The 16,955-nt window shown below is 48.2% G+C and overlaps 1 protein-coding gene across 1 annotated transcript in view; it reads right to left on the bottom strand.

The window, feature by feature from the left end:
• LOC147898702 (AP-1 complex subunit gamma-2-like) overlaps window positions 1-16,955 on the bottom strand; it is a 248,603-nt gene that overhangs the window by 204,863 nt on the left and 26,785 nt on the right. Inside the window, exons 4-5 of the mRNA XM_087379135.1 lie at window positions 15,584-15,757; window positions 14,927-15,103 (exon numbers count right to left, since the gene is read on the bottom strand). Of these exons, the coding sequence (XP_087235261.1) occupies window positions 14,927-15,103; window positions 15,584-15,757 (351 nt within the window). The remainder of the gene's footprint in view (window positions 1-14,926; window positions 15,104-15,583; window positions 15,758-16,955) is intronic.

The raw sequence follows: 16,955 nt of genomic DNA, 5'->3' as shown, positions 1-16,955 counted from the left end.
CCATTTTTCATTGCTAAGCTTATCCCAAGTGGCGGAGTTTACTTGGCCACTTTGGAAGGCAGACTCTTACCTGCACCAGTGAATGGGTCACGCATCAAGAGGTACCATGATCAATGAGGAAACACCCTCCTAGTCCTTCCATATCCACTCTTACCTTCTCTTGGTGACATCTTCTCCCTCTGAGGGCCACTTTCTCTTTCTACAAGGGTCCTCCTCTCTGCCCTGGTGCCACTTTCTCTCTCTACATGGCTCCTCCTCTCCCCTTGGTACCACTTTCTCTCTCTACATGGGTCCTTCTCTTTCCACTCGAGTGTCACTTTCTCTCTCTAAGTGAGCCCTCCATTTTTCACTCCAAGCCACTTTCTCTCTCTAAGTGTGACCTTTTTTTCATCCCGCGCCACTTTCTCTCTCTAAATGACTAGCCTTTAAATGCGGCCTCCCTTTTTCACTCCATGCCAGTTTCTCTCTCTAACTACGGCCTCCCCTTTTCATCCTATTTTACAAACTCCTTCTCCTTCTACCTTCTCTCCAACTTCTATCTCTCTCTTACAAACACCTTCTCTTTCCAACCTCTGTCCAACTTCTACCTCTCCCTTACAAAACCCTTCTCTTTCCACCCTCTGTCCAACTCCCCAAAAACCTTCTCTTTCCACCCTCTGTCCAACTCCCCACCTCCCTCTTACAAAAACCTTCTCTTTCCACCCTCTGTCCAACTTCTACCTCTCTCTTACAAAACCCTTCTCTTTCCACCCTCTGTCCAACTTCTATCTCTCTCTTACAAAACACTTCTCTTTCCACCCTCTGTCCAACTTCTACCTCTCTCTTACAAAAACCTTCTCTTTCCACCCTCTGTCCAACTCCCCACCTCTCTCTTACAAAAACCTTCTCTTTCCACCCTTTGTCCAACTTCTACCTCTCTCTTACAAACACCTTCTCTTTCCACCCTTTGTCCAACTCCCCACCTCCCTCTTACAAAAACCTTCTCTTTCCACTCTCTGTCCAACTTCTACCTCTCTCTTACAAAACCCTTCTCTTTCCACTCTCTATCCAACTTCTACCTCTCTCTTACAAACACCTTCTCTTTCCACCCTCTGTCCAACTCCCTACCTCTCTCTTACAAACACCTTCTCTTTCCACCCTCTGTCCAACTCCCCACCTCCCTCTTACAAAAACCTTCTCTTTCCACCCTCTGTCCAACTTCTATATCTCTCTTACAAAAACCTTCTCTTTCCACCCTCTGTCCAACTTCTATCTCTCTCTTACAAAAACCTTCTCTTTCCACCCTCTGTCCAACTCCCTACCTCTCTCTTACAAACACCTTCTCTTTCTACCATTTGTCCAACTTCTACCTCTCTCTTACAAAACCCTTCTCTTTCCACCCTCTGTCCAACTCCCCACCTCCCTCTTACAAAAACCTTCTCTTTCCACCCTCCGTCCAACTCCCTATCTCTCTCTTACAAACACCTTCTCTTTCCACCCTATGTCCAACCCCCTACCTCTCTCTTACAAACACCTTCTGTTTCCACCCTATGTCCTGTGGGAGAGGAGAGCACACACAAAGGGATAGGAGACACCAAAAGTGGTGGAGCAAAAGCTACTCCAGCTTATTCCTCTATCATATATATATGAGTATACATGGGCACTGTACAAGTGGGTGGGCACACTGCCCTTTACCCCAACAACCTCCCACTTAAAGGCAGTGTCCCTTTAAGGGAGTATAGTACACATATAATACAATCAGCCATAGGCTGAAAAACAAGATGACCACACCATCATCCTATGCCCATCGGCACTTTACAATGTGCAAAGTGCATAGAGGATAAGCTGCTAGCAGACATCAGGTTTGCAGGATAGAAAATGACAAGCTGTAGATGCCTGTCAACCAAGATCTCATGCCAGATCTCACTGGGAGAGTGAACTCTCACCACCACGTGCTCCTGTGCTAAGTCCATAGCACCCGAACTGTCACTGTGCAGAGAAAATGTCTCTGTACCACCTGTGACCATAAGCACATGCTCTATAATAGACCTCTGCTGGTCTACCCAACCTGCATCACCTGCATGCTGCTCCTGGAAGCATAAGGACCTGATGTCCACAACTGCTTCCCTACTGCCAAAATCTACCATAATCATGCTACCAACTCCCACTGCAACGGAAGCAAGAACTAGAAGTGTAGCCCCAATGGCAAACATGTGAGAACCAAGTCTCAACATAGTCATGGATGCATGAAGTACTATGGCTGCCATGTCAACCATAACTTGCTACTCAACTGATCTGTGATCGTCAAACCTACTGTGTTTCAAGTATGGAGCCAATACAGGCAATGGAGTACTCAGTAACTTCCCCCTCTCCATACTGAAACAACCAAGTATCTGAGAAACATCATCAAGACCATGCAGCTCCCACTGCAAAGCATCCCTGTCCATGAGGAACCATATGGCAAGTAACCTCATAAGGATAGCAACCTCCTGAATGCTGAGACCATAACCTGTCTCACTGCGCATCACATCCTGAGCTCTCATGATGGTATTAAACCTATGAAGCCAAGCTCAAGGGGATTGCTTCTGGCCATGGAGGCACTTACGAAGCAAACATATCAATGATTCCTACCCATGCGCAATATGACCCGAGTCAATAACTGCAGAAACCACATCTGTCCTGGCATAACCAGCCAATGGATCATACCGGGCATCATTAGCCAAGGTATCCTCCTCACCATGCATAGCCTCATCCTCATCTACAAGAGGCACTCCGCATCCTGGGAGTAAACTGTAACTGTCCATAGAAGATGCATCAACAATCTCCATAGGAGTATAAACCTGTGGAATACTCGAGACATCTGATCGTCTCTGACCAAAATCAGGAAGTAATCGTGGCTGTCCCAACTTTATAACCTGCTCACCGTGGGAAAAACCTCCCACTCCAAGGGATATGGGCTGCCCCTGCAAAGAATTCGGAGGTATCAGTGCACTTACACCCTCCTGGAACACCACTCTCCTGCTATCCATAGTCCTGGGCTGTCTAAACATAGCATCCTCTCTGAAATAGACATTATGGCTGCGTATCAACTCTCTAGTTGAAGAATCCCATAACCTGTAGTCCCTACTGGACTCACTGTATCCAAGGAAGATGATCGGGAACCATGAGCATAAGCCTCGCAGCCAAACACACGAAAATGCTCATAACATGGTGCCTTGCCTGTCAAGAAGTCAAATGGCACTCTACCATTCAGAGATCTCCTGGGTGACCTGTTAAGCGAGTATGCAGCTGTCTTACATGCCTCAACCCAATAGCATTCGGTAAGACCTGCATATCGTAGCATGCTACCTATCCTGTCCAATAGAATCCGATTTATGCCTTCTGCTAAGGCATCGTGAGCAGAAAGATGAGAAGTGGTCAACACCCTCCTGATACCAAGTGTATCACATAGATGTTGAAATCTAGAAGAGGTAAACTCTGCATCACCATCAGTCATCAAGCTCAATAGCTTCTTTCCTGACTGATTTTCAGCATTACCCAAGAGGCGCTGAAATGTATCATATACATCATGCTTCTGCCGAATCGGATATACCCATATGTACTTTGTAGCAGCATCAATAAATGTCACAAAGTAAGAGGCGCAATAGGTCACAATCAAAGAGTAGTATAGTGCAATAGGCAATCCAAATGACCAAAAAATATAGTGTTGTCCAGACCAATCAGGTCTCCAAATAAATTGGCTGATCCAATGCTCAAAAGCACTCAGCCATAAAGAGGCATAAACAAGAATATATGCAGCCCAGTAACCTGCTAATGCCTGGCAATCCAAGTAAGAAATGCACTGAACCAAATGAGCAATGCCTGCTCAACCAATGGCAATAGGAGCCCAGCTTAACTATCCATACACATCAGTGCGGCATTCACCAATGCAAATCCATAATGCATCGAAATGGCATTTACTGCAACACCAATGCATCACCTCAAGTGTGCAATCCTTTGGCAACAAAATCAAGCATTCACCACTTGCCAAATGTGCCAAAGTGATTTGCCAAAATGCCAATAATGCCCTTGTACTGAAGTGAGATCCCAATCACTTTCTGTAATTTACTGTGAGTTCCCAATTCACTGTTGTGCAAGAGAAATCCCTACAACAATACCTCACAGCCACTTTGGGCAAAATAACACGCTGTCCCTGTTTTTGAACAGTGATATCTTTTCACTGAAAGACCGGATGCCAATGCTGTAAACAGCAAAGTTGTAGCTGGTAGAAAGATCTACAACTTGTCAGTCGACCTCAAGAGCCAAATCCTTGTGGATTCTCAGATATTCTCACCTGAAAAACAGCTTCCTGCACATTGGTCACAAATAGACAGTAGACTGCAACTTTTTGTGGTTTTGCAGAGGCTGTAACTCCTGCAACTTATATCGGATCAACTTGCTTCCAAAAGCAAAGTTGTAGTATGTTCTGTGAACTACAACTTTCCAGTTCGGCACAAAGTGCAATTCCGCACCAGGAAAGAGATATTCAGTCCTGAAAATGACTGTTTTGTCATAAAAACAGCAACAGCAGCTTCCTTGAATGTTTGCTGCCCTTTACAGCACTCATCTGCTCCGGCAAAAAAAACAGCCCCAAAAAATGGTCAAAATACATCCAGCAGATCACCCCGTATGTCAACTGCAACACCAGTAAAATGGCAAGTACAATGCCCAACCAAATCAGTGCAAAGTGACTATCAATGTCACTGAACTCAGCATCAAGACACCTCGCAAATGTTACCAAGGCTGTATTTTCTGCTCAACCTTGAGACCTCTCACAGCATGTGAGGAATGATGCATCCAAAATGTGTCAATTGACAACCAAAATGGCATCCAAATGGCATGTACCACTATATCATTTGTGCATCCAAGTAAGCGACAATATCATGCATCCGTTGTACCCTTGTGACATCTGCAAAAAGAAAAATGGCATTGTACTTGTGCTGTCACTGTCTTTAAACAGCAATATCTTTTGATCCAAAAGTTGGATCAACTTGCGTCCAACAGCAAAGTTGTAGTGTTTTGAAGGATCTACAACTCTCTAGTTGAACACAGCGGCAGATTCTGCACAGGTGAAAAGATATACAGTCTGCAAAATGGCTGTTTGCACACTGATCACGAACTGTCCCTATTTTGGACAGTAAATAACTCTGTACTGTAAACTCGGATGACCGAGCTGTCAACAGAGAAAACGTAGCCCTTCCAAAGTTCTCCGACTCCTCTGTTGGGCACCGAGCCTAAATCCTTATGGATTTGCAAATACTTGCTGTCGAAAATGGCATTATGCTCACTTTTACTGTCTGAAATACTGTCAGATTTCCAGACTAAAAACAAAGAACTCACTCTTTTTCTCCAAAGTGGATGTTGTTGCTATCACTGGGCTGCTCTTCCTTTGCTCACGGGAAGGAGAAGGGTATGGAGAGAAAGAGACTCCTATCTACTCCATCTAAGAGCTCGCAGTGGCTCACGAGCCATCTGCAGCAGCTGCAGCTACAAAGAGCTTCCCTACAGCCCTCTCCAAACAATGCTCTCCAATGAAGGCTCAACCTCAACTCCAGCCTGCAGCACACCCCAACGTAGAAACCTCTGCATTGAGCAACTCCTACAACGCCAGTCGCGCGGCATCACACCTCTCTAATCAACGTCCTAACAACAACGCATCGCTCAAAGCTCTAGCCTTAGCAGTAGTAGCAAGCCTAAATGACGCTCCTACGATCGGATCTCCGAGTCTCCAAACACTTCACAAGCAAGCCCAAGCCTACGGCCGTCAACGATCTCCAGCAAGTATCTACGAAGCAATGCCTCCATCAACGAGGCAATGAAGCTCCCAAATGATGTCTTCTCCAACCACTCCTACTCACGGCTCTACAACAGTGTCCTGCAACACATGCTCATGGGTGCCTCAACAGCCTGGGCTCCCTCGATGGCTCCATTGAACTCTCTCCTTAGGCTCTTCTCCTCGAGCTCCCCGTAGATCGAACGCCATGAGCTCTGATACCAGTTGTGGGAGAGGAGAGCACACACAAAGGGATAGGAGACACCAAAAGTGGTGGAGCAAAAGCTACTCCAGCTTATTCCTCTATCATATATATATGAGTATACATGGGCACTGTACAAGTGGGTGGGCACACTGCCCTTTACCCCAACATGTCCAACCCCCTACCTCTCTCTTACAAATACCTTCTCTTTCCACCCTATGTCCCACCTCTCTCTCACAAACTCATTCCCTCTCCACCCTTTCCACCTCTGCCTCCCTCTTACAAACACCTTCTCTCTTCACTCTATGTCATCCCCCCATCTCTCTCCTACCAATACTTTCTCTCTCCACCCTTTGTCACACTCATCTCTTTTTCTTCCATCTTCCATCATCCTAGCGATGCACATCCAACCTATTTTTGGCACTTAGCTAAATGTGGCGAATATGCTAAATTTGGCAAATAAGCTAAATTTGACGAATATCTATGCTATTTTTCGTGGATAAGGTTAAGTTTGGTGGATTTGCTTTTTGGCTCTCTCTCCCCTCCATCGGTTCTCTCCACCCTTTACACACCACACTCAAAAGTGCACTAGTTTGGCGGCCAACTATCCTCCTCCCAACTCTCCTCTCCTTGGCAACCAGCTCTCTCCCTCCTCCTTGGCAACTAGCTCCTCCTCCCAGCTCTCCTCTCCTTGGCAACCAGCTCTCTCCCTCTCCACGTAGCTCCCTCTCCCCCCCTTCTCTCCCTCTACGCGCCACCCTACCCCTCCCCCCTCTCCCTCTACTTGCCCTCCCCCCCCTCTCCTGCGCACAGCCCCCCACCTCTCTCCCTCTACCCGCCACCCTGCCACTTCCCCCCTCTCCCTCTACCTGCCTCCCCCCTCTCTTGCGCAACAGCCCCCCCCCCTCCCCCCCTTCTCCCTCTACCCGCCACCTTGCCTCCCCCTCTCTCCTGCGCAGCCCCTCCCCCCTCTCCCTCTACCTGCCTCCCCCCCCTCTCTTGCGCAACAGGGCCCCCCCCCCCCCCCCCCCCTCTCTCCCTCTACCCGCCACCCTACCCCTCCCCCTCGCTCCTGCACAGCCCCTCCCCCCCTCTCCCTCTACCTGCCTCCCCCCCCTCTCTTGCGCAACAGCCCCCCCCCCTCTCTCCCTCTACCCGCCACCCTGCCCCTCCCCCTCCCTCCTGCGCAGCTCCCCCCCCCCCCCTCTCCCTCTACCTGCCTCCCCCCCCTCTCTTGCGCAACAGCCCCCCCCCCCCCCCCCCTCTCTCCCTCTACCCGCCAACCTGCCCCTCCCCCTCTCCCCTGTGCAGCCCCTCCCCCCCTCTCCCTCTACCTGCCTCCCCCCCCTCTCTTGTGCAACAGCTCCCCCCCCCCTCTCTCCCTCTACCCGCCACCCTGCCCCTCCCCCCCTCTCCCTCTACTTGCCTCCCCCCCTCTCTTGCGCAAGAGCCCCCCCCCCCCCCCCCCCTCTCCCTCTACCTGCCACCCTGCCCCTCCCGCTCTCTCCTGCGCAGCCCCTCCCCCCTCTCCCTCTATCTGCCTCCCCCCTCTCTTGCGCAACAGCCCCCCCCCCCTCTCTCCCTCTACCCGCCACCCTGCCCCTCCCCCTCGCAGCGCCTCCCCCCTCTCCAGCACAACCCCCTCTCTCCCCTCTCCCTCTACCTGCCTACGTCCCCCTCTCCTGCACAACTCTCCCCCCTTCTCTTCCCTACACCCTCTGCGTCACCCCCTCTCCCCTCCTTGTTCCCGCCCCCTCCTTCCCCCCATCGTCACCCCTCCCTCCCTATAACTCTACATCCGTCCTCTCCCTCTACCTCTCCACAGACACCCCCTCCTCACTCTTTTCCTCTCCACACGACTCATGGGCCTGCACTGGTGGCTCTGCTAAGGACTCTCTCGTACGAAATTCCAGGCTCCTATCTTGTTAACCTCGACCTCAACACCTACTCCTCCCTCTTTGCCTCTCCAGACCTCGATAGCGAGACCCCTTCCTCACTATTTTCCTACCCCTTCCTCACTCTTTTCCTCTCCATACGAAGCATGGGCTTGCATTGGTGGCTTTGCTAAGGAATTCTCTCGTAGTAGATTCCGGGCTTCTCTCTTATTAACCTCGACATCAACACCTCCTTCTTCCTCCTTGCCTCTCCAGACCTCGACATCAACACCTCCTCCGCACTCTTTTCCTCTCCATACGACGCCATCGTTCATGCCTACCCGTGCCCCTCGCCACAAGTACAAACCCAGATTACCCCGCGATAGTTTATTCGTTGACTTCCATCGGGCTCAGGCAAGCCACAAACCAGGATCAGGACCATCCTCCATGGCATCACTTGGCAAACGCACCACTGATGACCTGGGTGCCGGGTCTATACCACAGAGCACTTCCAAATGACCTTGAGTAGCTGCAGATTCACCTCCCTCCAACAGGATCACTATCATATCAGATGAGGAGCTATCCCCTTTTTCGAGTTCCTCTGATTCAGATCATGGAGGCTCTGACTATCTGCCCCCCACAGGTGCAATCAAAACACCATCCAAGGCATCCAGTGGGCATAGTGGTCATAGTACCGGTGGCGGTGATTTGGCCCCACAAAGTACAGCTTGTGATCTTCCACCCCCTGCTTCATCTTCCTCGATCATTCGGGTGGTTTTCAAACCTTTCCTCGATCCCACACTCAAGCTGTCTAGCATCTTGTTACCTGATGAGATAGCCCGCATGTCTCTCATGGAGTTTGATGATGTCACACTTCCCCAGGTGGACGTCCAAATGTTAACTGCGTTCATTCAGTCTTATGACTTTACAATAGACACATTTGGATTCCTAAATTCCCGTCACATGTTCACTCCTAGTCTCGTATCCACATATCTCCGTCTCCCCACACTTCCTTTTTTGCCACCTCACACCGACTCACCCACATTCCTGTCCTTCTTGTCTACATGTAAAACTCATCGCAGAGGACGTGAGTGCAAGAAGGTTCTCGAGGGAAACAGCCGAGAGGCGCTTTTAGTGAGGTATTTGTTCACGTACTTCTACTCTGCCCCAGGCCACTTCTTCATCACCAAGGCGATCCATTCTGCCTTAGACTCCATTCTCTCAGTCACTCCCTACGATTTCGCCTCACTCTTCTACTCTGCCTTCCGTAACACAGTCCGCAAGCATTGGGGCACACATACCTGTACTTGTGGGCCCCACCTCACCTTCTTACTTCACCAGTGGAAGGCCAACCCTCCTTCCATTGTCATAGGTCGCCTCCCTTCATCATCTCTCTCCCCTCCTGTCACCCCCTCTTCCATCTCTTTCATTGTCACTTCCAGTGTCCCTTCCCCCGGAATTGTCTCCTCTCCTCTTTCAACTAGGAGGACACCTCGGCGAGCGCCACCTCATGAAGTCTGCGCCAGAGCTTCTTCAATATATTCTGTTACCTGTGCTACAGGTTTCCCATTAGTGACATGTCTTGTATCTTCATCAGTCACTTCGCCAGTGCCCGTGCCCGGACTTACATCTCCATCAGTTACACTTTGTCCAGGGATCTCCAGACTTTAAGTGGGAGGGATTGCACCAGGTACACCCCTTGTTGTACCAGTGACGACGACTGTTGTACCAGTGACTGTTGTACCAGGGACTTCCTCGAAAGGTGTATTGTTACGAAGGACTGCAGCTGTTTCATCTTCCCTCCCTACCACTTTCACCAATGCAGTCATCACCACAGTTCAGGCGACCTCTGACCATGTGTTGGACCAAGTGTTGGACCTGAATCTTAGCCTCGACCGTGACTCCCACGGGCTTTCTCAAAAGATGTCATCCCAGGAGTACTTCACATTTTGGCCTCCCCACCACGACCACCACAAGACAGAGACAGGAGCAAAGACCGGAGTGGGAGCCCCTCCCGAGGAGATCCTCCATCGGCCACTTCAGCATCAGAGGAGGTATTTGAGGGAGGGATTTTGCCCCAATCTGTGGATTGCCCACCCCTTCATGAGAATGATATGTTCACAGCTTACATAGCTGCTTCATCAGGCCCACCTCTTTCAAATATTTCCTCGGTGGAAAAACAGAATGAAGATTACAGCCAACTACTATCTGTCCTTCACAAGAAACACTCACCAGTATGTGGGGAAGAGGAGGATCTCAATCAAATCTTCACCATTCCCTTGCAGGAATGCCTCGCACAAAACAGAAAGATCTCCAGGGGCCCGACATGTTTTGTGCACTTAGACAATTGGCACCTACAGGAAACCTGTAAACCGAGGAAGAGGGAGCTCTCCCTGACATGTTTGAGGAATTGGGGGACGTGATTAATTTGGCAGACAGGATGAATTACAGCGATAGGTATGCGTGGATGAAAATGTCCCTGCATCTTGCTCAGTGTATCATGGATGACACCTTCACGCAGCTTGGGACAGCGGTCTTCAATTCCACAGGTTATGCTCATAAGCTCCTCTCTCAACAGCAACATTTGAAGTTAGAATTCGAGAGAGCACAGGCAGCCCAGCAACGCGCCACAGAAGTGACACTTCGACAATAGGAGGAAAGGTGGCAGAAAGAGAAGGACTCAGCCATACATGAGCGTGACATCGCTTGGAACATTCAGCAGGCTGCCCTTGAGGATCGCCTCCATAATCACAAGCAGGAACGGGAAGCAGAAATGACAACACTACGTAGCCAACATGCAACAGCTCTGGAAACTTTGCAAAGCCAGCATGTCACAAAGGTGACCAGATTTCACCAGGAGATTACACAGTTAAAGGAGTCATTATCTTCCTCCGAGATTGCCAAGGAAAAATCAGAATCCAGAGTGGCTGAATTGGAAAAGAAGCGTTCATCCATGGAGAAAGAATTCACAGACCTTCGGACGCAGTTGGCCACCCTCCAAACTTCCCAGTCCACCTTGCAAGGGCAAAAGGATCATTACTACCGGCGATATCACCGATATAAAGCCAAGTATGAAAATCTGAGAAATGTGATGGACACGCTTGAGTGTGAGGAGGAAGCACCCCATCCACAGATACATATGACTGAGCTAGAGCAAAGGGATGAGCAAAAGGCCACAGAGCCAAATACGAAGGCGGAAGAGGAGAAGGCAGAGGAACAGCCTGCTGATTACCACCCTCAGTAATCTCATACAAGGGTTTGATACATGGGTGTTTGGGTTTTTTTTTGCACTGTTAGATTTTTGCCAAGCTGCTTGGCCCTCACTGTAAATATCAGTGTTTTACCTCAAGATGTACTCAGTTTTTTTTTGCACTTTTCCATGCTGTCCCTTATCACACAGCAGTTTATTTTTCATGTTTCAACTTAATACAAATCTTGGATTACTCCCATGGCCAACCACATGGTCTGTACCATTTTCTTTTCCTACTCCATCACCATATCAATGGTTTGTAAGTTCATTTTTTTTTTCTTTGACGGATTCCTCCCCCATTTCTATTCATCGGGATGGTGAATGATAGTGGCGGGGAAAATTGTTACCTTACCACACGACAACCACTTGTCGACAGGCGTTGACCACATGACGACATCTGTTGACCACATGTTGACCATGTGTCAACACAAGTCAGCCACGCGATCACACGGGTTCATCCAGGAGTACTATTCGAGGCAACCATGTATCGACACATGTCAACCACAGCTCAACCGGGAGTATCATGTCCAAAGTGATCTCATCAAGAGTTGCGCACATGGAGCAGTCAGGAGTATTTACATTTACATAGTGGTTTAGTGATACAGTGGTGCAGTGGTGCGGTGATCCAGCTCACCTGCACATGGAGAATTTACACCATCCTAACTAGAAGAGGCTGGCGAGTCAGGGAGTCAGAAAGTCACCGTAGCCATCAAGAGAGCCAACGGCGCAACAGCTATCCTCAACAGCTAAGGAGATAAGAGGATGACCAATGGGAAGAAAGGGAGGGATTCTCAGCGAAGAAGGGACCCTCCAAGGCGGGGGATGAGGATGAAGGAGAAGGTGGAGAGAGGGGAAGGCATTCAGCATTCGGCACTGGAGCGGAAGAGAGGAGAGTGAGGAGAGATAGAGGCTAGAGCTACGAGCTCGCCAAGGAGAGAGTGTGGAGAGACTTGTGTGTACCCTCTGTCTACTATGGGGATGGACCTGTGTATTCTTGTGACTTGCGACTTGTGACCTGGAGACACTAGTCTAGTGATATGTACTTTGGCCAACTTGGTCCCTTTCTCATCTCTTGTCTCTTCCTGATATGGGGATTGTTCACCAGTGTAGGACGAGATTTTCTTATTCTGCTTATGTTGTGGAGTTTGCCGGTGATCGTCATTTAGCATAGTGCACTCGTACGTCATCGTTCACTGCAGTATAGCATACGACACTCGCACACCACTACACGGTGCACTCTGCGCGATCCATTGCATTAGAGCATTGCAACACTCATGCTTCTCACGCCAGTGGCCTTTGGCCTCCGGTAACACCTCCGGAAGGATAGGAACCCCTCCCCTCAAACAGTTTATGGTGATCACGGTGGGACACTGCTGGTGTTGAGTAGCACGAGTGAAGTGGTGATCTAGGGTCCTAGAGAGAGGTCTTATGCCGAGTAGTTCTGAAACATTTGAAGGAGCTAGTGAGAGAACTAGGAGGTACTTGAGGAGAGTGGAGAAAGACTTCCGGCAGACCAAACTAGGTACAAGAAGCATTACGTGCGACGTAAGTTTGCGAAGTCCTCAACTCGAGCACAAAGTGAGCCCATTGGAGCAGTAGCCAGAGCAAGTAACTTCATCGACACTCTCATTGACTTGGATCAACAGGAACCCTGGTGGTCAGATCCAGACTCCAAAGAAGAAGAAGTGTAAAGCAGAGAACAGGTGAAAGAAGAGGGTCCTAAGGACAAGGGCTCCTCAGGGACTCATCAAGGTCAAGGCAGCCCCTCTCCTCCTCCTGCAACGATGTCTTCATCAACCACCTCTTCTACCGGAGTGGTGACTCCATCTACTCCCGCCTCGACCTCTTGTGGACAAGCTGCTACCTCATCTGTTATGCATAGCTCTGGGCTCCTAGCTAATCCTTCTTCTACATCTATCCCATTGGGGGGTTCTTTTGCTCCGGCCATGCCTTTACCTGCCATGATGGTTTCATCTCCCTTTCCATCCACACCGGTGTTGCCTTTTCCACCACCTCCTTCCTTCCCTTCTGCCTACTCATCCATGACTTCAACTCCGTCCCTCTCTTTCCCAAATGCTCTCCCATCCTCTTTCACCCCCACATCTTCCATGTTCTCACCCTTTCCCTTTGCAACACCGAGACCCCCCGCTTACGCGCTACCATCTGGGTACACTTCCTCTATGACTACATCAGTAGTGACTTCCCCATTGTGGTCCTCATGGCAACGAAAGACACTTTTGCAACATTTGTGGAGCGAGGAGATCATAACGCAAGATTGTTTTCCCATCTCACTATGAGCGATATAGTATGCACATTGAAGGCTTGCTATAGGGGGTGACTAGATTGAGGATAGGAATACACACCTTATGGAGTGAGTAGGATAGATGCTTATATGCTTCTGAAGTTGCCAAAGACGATTCGAGATGTTCTCAAGTTGTGAGATCTCAAGTTGCCAAAGACGATTTGAGCTGCCCTCAAGGTGTGAGATCTTCTAGTCACTTGTATCTACTTATTAATCTCATGTCCTTTTGCAGACCATGAGGGGCTGCAGATTGAGCACTTTGCACATGGGAAGAGGTCTTAGCCCTCATCTTAGCACACATGTTCAATCAAGCTATACGCCACAGCTTTCCCCCTACTTGGAGTACCACTACCATCATGCTGATACACAAAGCAGGGGATCCCATGGACACTGGGAACTACCATACCTTGGCCAAGATTTATGGATCAGTATTAGAGATAGAAACCGGCTCCTACACAGAGACACAAGGACAGTGAGCTTTAGGGCAGCATCCCACTCTTGGCCATATCTTCACTCGATGGGTCATCGTCAAGGAGGCAAGATTGAGATCCCAGAAAGTCTACACTTGCTTTGTAGACTTTCGTAAGGCCTTTCACACAATCCCATGATCCCACATGATTAGGCGACTTCAAGAGATGCAGATCCCAAGAGATGTGATTTGGGGTGTGATGAGTCTATATGAGTCAATCAAAGGGAGAGTATGTGCCCCCTGGAGGCCTATCAGATTGGGTCGAGAGCACGATCAGAGTGAAGCAGGGATGCCCCCTCTCACCGACGTCCTTTGGGCTCCTTGATGAGGGGGATAGAGTGGATCACAGTTGTGACAGTGGAGCATATTTCATTTTGTATTCATGTGACAGACTATCTGATCATGATCATGATGATAGTGATGATGGAGATGGCTATTACTCTGATATGACTATGTAGCATGTATCTTTGTTTTCCTGCATGGGTGTTGATGCTCGATAGTAGCTCCACCCTTTCAGCTTGCTTGTATTAGGTTTTCTCACAATCTCGTAGACCCATCGGTCTTCCAAAGACTTTAATAAACTTTCTTTATTTCTGCAATTCGCAGCAGTCAAACACTGCCTTAGACTACTGATCAAACTTCTGTGAGAATAATAAATTTGAACGAACATTGCTTTAGACTACCAATTTTTAAATTTTGTGAGAAGTGTTATTCCTGTTATTTTTCTTTCTTTGTTTGTGGCCCTTGTGTGGCATGCTGGGTGTGATGATGCAAAAGAAGAAGTTTAGTATCCCCATATGACCTCAAAAAACTGGACTTCAAATACTTTTTTTGAACTTTGCATCCAATCTCTCAAACCAGAACTTACCTTTTAGCAAAATAGTACAAAGATAACCATGGATAAATTAACTCTGTTAATGAAGCCTTCCTTATCTCATCGACCACAGAACTACATATTCATATGCTCAAATTCTCCTCTCCAATCAAGGATTATTGATTCTTTAAGGAGTAGTAATGTTTTCCTGCATTGACCTTTACCTGTGCAAGGATATCACTCATGATGTCACTTGATTCCGGGTCCTGTTTTCCCACTAGCCGAAGCAATCTTAAGGCCTCAATTTGTAGGAAGGGATCTACAATCCCACTGACATCGTACTCTGCTCTATATTCACTTATTAGTAGATTTTTAAGGATCTGCACCAAGCTGGACGTTTGCTGCACAAAGAAGCGCCAAAATTAATATTAGCAAAATCATTGATAAATTACGGACATGCAGAAATTACTACATATAAAAGTCCAGAGAGGACAAATTTTCCAGAAAATAAGAATACAATGAGGTATGCAAATGTCAACCCACCAATCAATAAAGACATTAATATCATTTTGTCCTGAAAATAAGCAACGAGACACTGCATTTCAGATCCCATTAATGAATAAAGAACACTCTAAAGGATTTTAATCAACAAAATATGATCCGTAATAGCATGCATAGACATATATACTCTGTGCCTAGAAGCCTAGAGGGCAATGATTTCTTCATTATACTTTCTTGCACTTTAGACTATCAGGTTTGAATGTGAACCAAAGAAACATCGACTGCATTAAACAGCGTCCATGCCCTTTCCCTAATTGGACAATCTTGTCTGCATAAATCGAATATTCCTGGTATGTGAGTAACTATAATTCACAAATTACCTTTTTCATTTGCTCAAGAGCTGTCGTGCTGGACTGACAGAGCACAATGCAAAGCTTCAAACCAGCAATGAGCACACCATGATGCTTGTCCGATAGCAAAACAGCAGCAGGATTCAAAAGGCTTTCCACAAAGTCAGGGACTTTACGAACAATCCGCACACAGCATAACGCAGCCTGCATGGAAGCAAATAATCAGCTATGGGCAGCCAGGATCAGGAAACCAAAGAAAAAACATCGCATCACTATAACAACAAAGAGAACATAGATATCTAAATCAGGATCATCTCTTGTTTCCTGATGAAGGAAAGTTTAAGGAAGGTGTCAATACAGTCCTATTGTCAACATATTAAGCTTGCAATACAAGGGGTAGTTTACAGCATAGACTAAATTTTATCTCCAGATCAAAACAAACAATGATCAGACTCCCTGCCAGCTTGCGCTACTGTGCATTGTCAGCCTCTCTCCCTTCTAAGTTGCAAAGACCCCTCTCAGCAATCACCTTTCCCACCCATTCTATCAGCCTGTCTCTCCCCCGTCCCCTCTTGCAGCCTCTCTATATTAACCCACCCTTTCTCAGCTCCCCCTCTTCCTTTCCTTTTCCTGATCCTCCATTGCCCACCATTCCTCAGCTCTCCTTTCCCCTACCCTCTTCCTTTCTCTTTTTCGTTCTTTGCAAAAATGTGAACTTCTATTACGTATGAAAAAAACTAAAATCCTGTAAAGACCTCATTCACAATCATGTAGAAAAAGAAATGAGGCTGGCACAACCAATATAGAGAGTGTAAATGCCATGAAGGCCCTGTTGCTGTATATGCGAAGAATAAGCCATGGTCCCACTCTCTTATGAAGGCAGCTACGGGAGAAGAAGCAAAGGTAGGTTTTGGCTCGCTTGGAAGAGCTACAGAAGGAGAGAAGATCAGGCGCTCCTAATGGAGTTGGAGGGGAAGGTGGAGGATGAATCGGTACATCTGTTGGCCCTGTGAAGGGTGCTAGTGATGAAGCTGTCTGCTCAACCACAGAGGGGGAAGAGGTAGCTCTGTCTACTACCTCCGCCACCAAGGAGTGAGGGGATGTCTCTGTCTCCATCTAGGCCTGTGTCTATGATCCTCCAGCCTGTTGAGCAGGCGTCTCCAAGGGTATCTCTACCCCCTACCCTTTGCCTTGACCTTGTGGCGGGGAAGAGAGGGACAAACAAACCAGCATGTGGAACAAGCCTTTTGTTGATGACTGAGGACGTCTGCCGGGATCTTTAGGATACCCGCCTCCACAGTGGGAGCATGGAAAGTCTTTAGGCAACTGGCCTCATTGAAGCATCATACTATCACTGAGGATTTGCTAGCCACGGACCCTACATATTGACATAGCCATACCA

The sequence above is a fragment of the Dipteris shenzhenensis genome, chromosome 9 (assembly GCF_047967505.1).
Source record: "Dipteris shenzhenensis isolate YYH24624 ecotype China chromosome 9, Dip_SZ_1.0, whole genome shotgun sequence".
In the NCBI taxonomy this organism is placed as follows: Eukaryota; Viridiplantae; Streptophyta; class Polypodiopsida; order Gleicheniales; family Dipteridaceae; genus Dipteris; species Dipteris shenzhenensis.
Note: the sequence above shows the minus strand (reverse complement) of the source record. Positions and strands in the feature narration are given on the sequence as shown.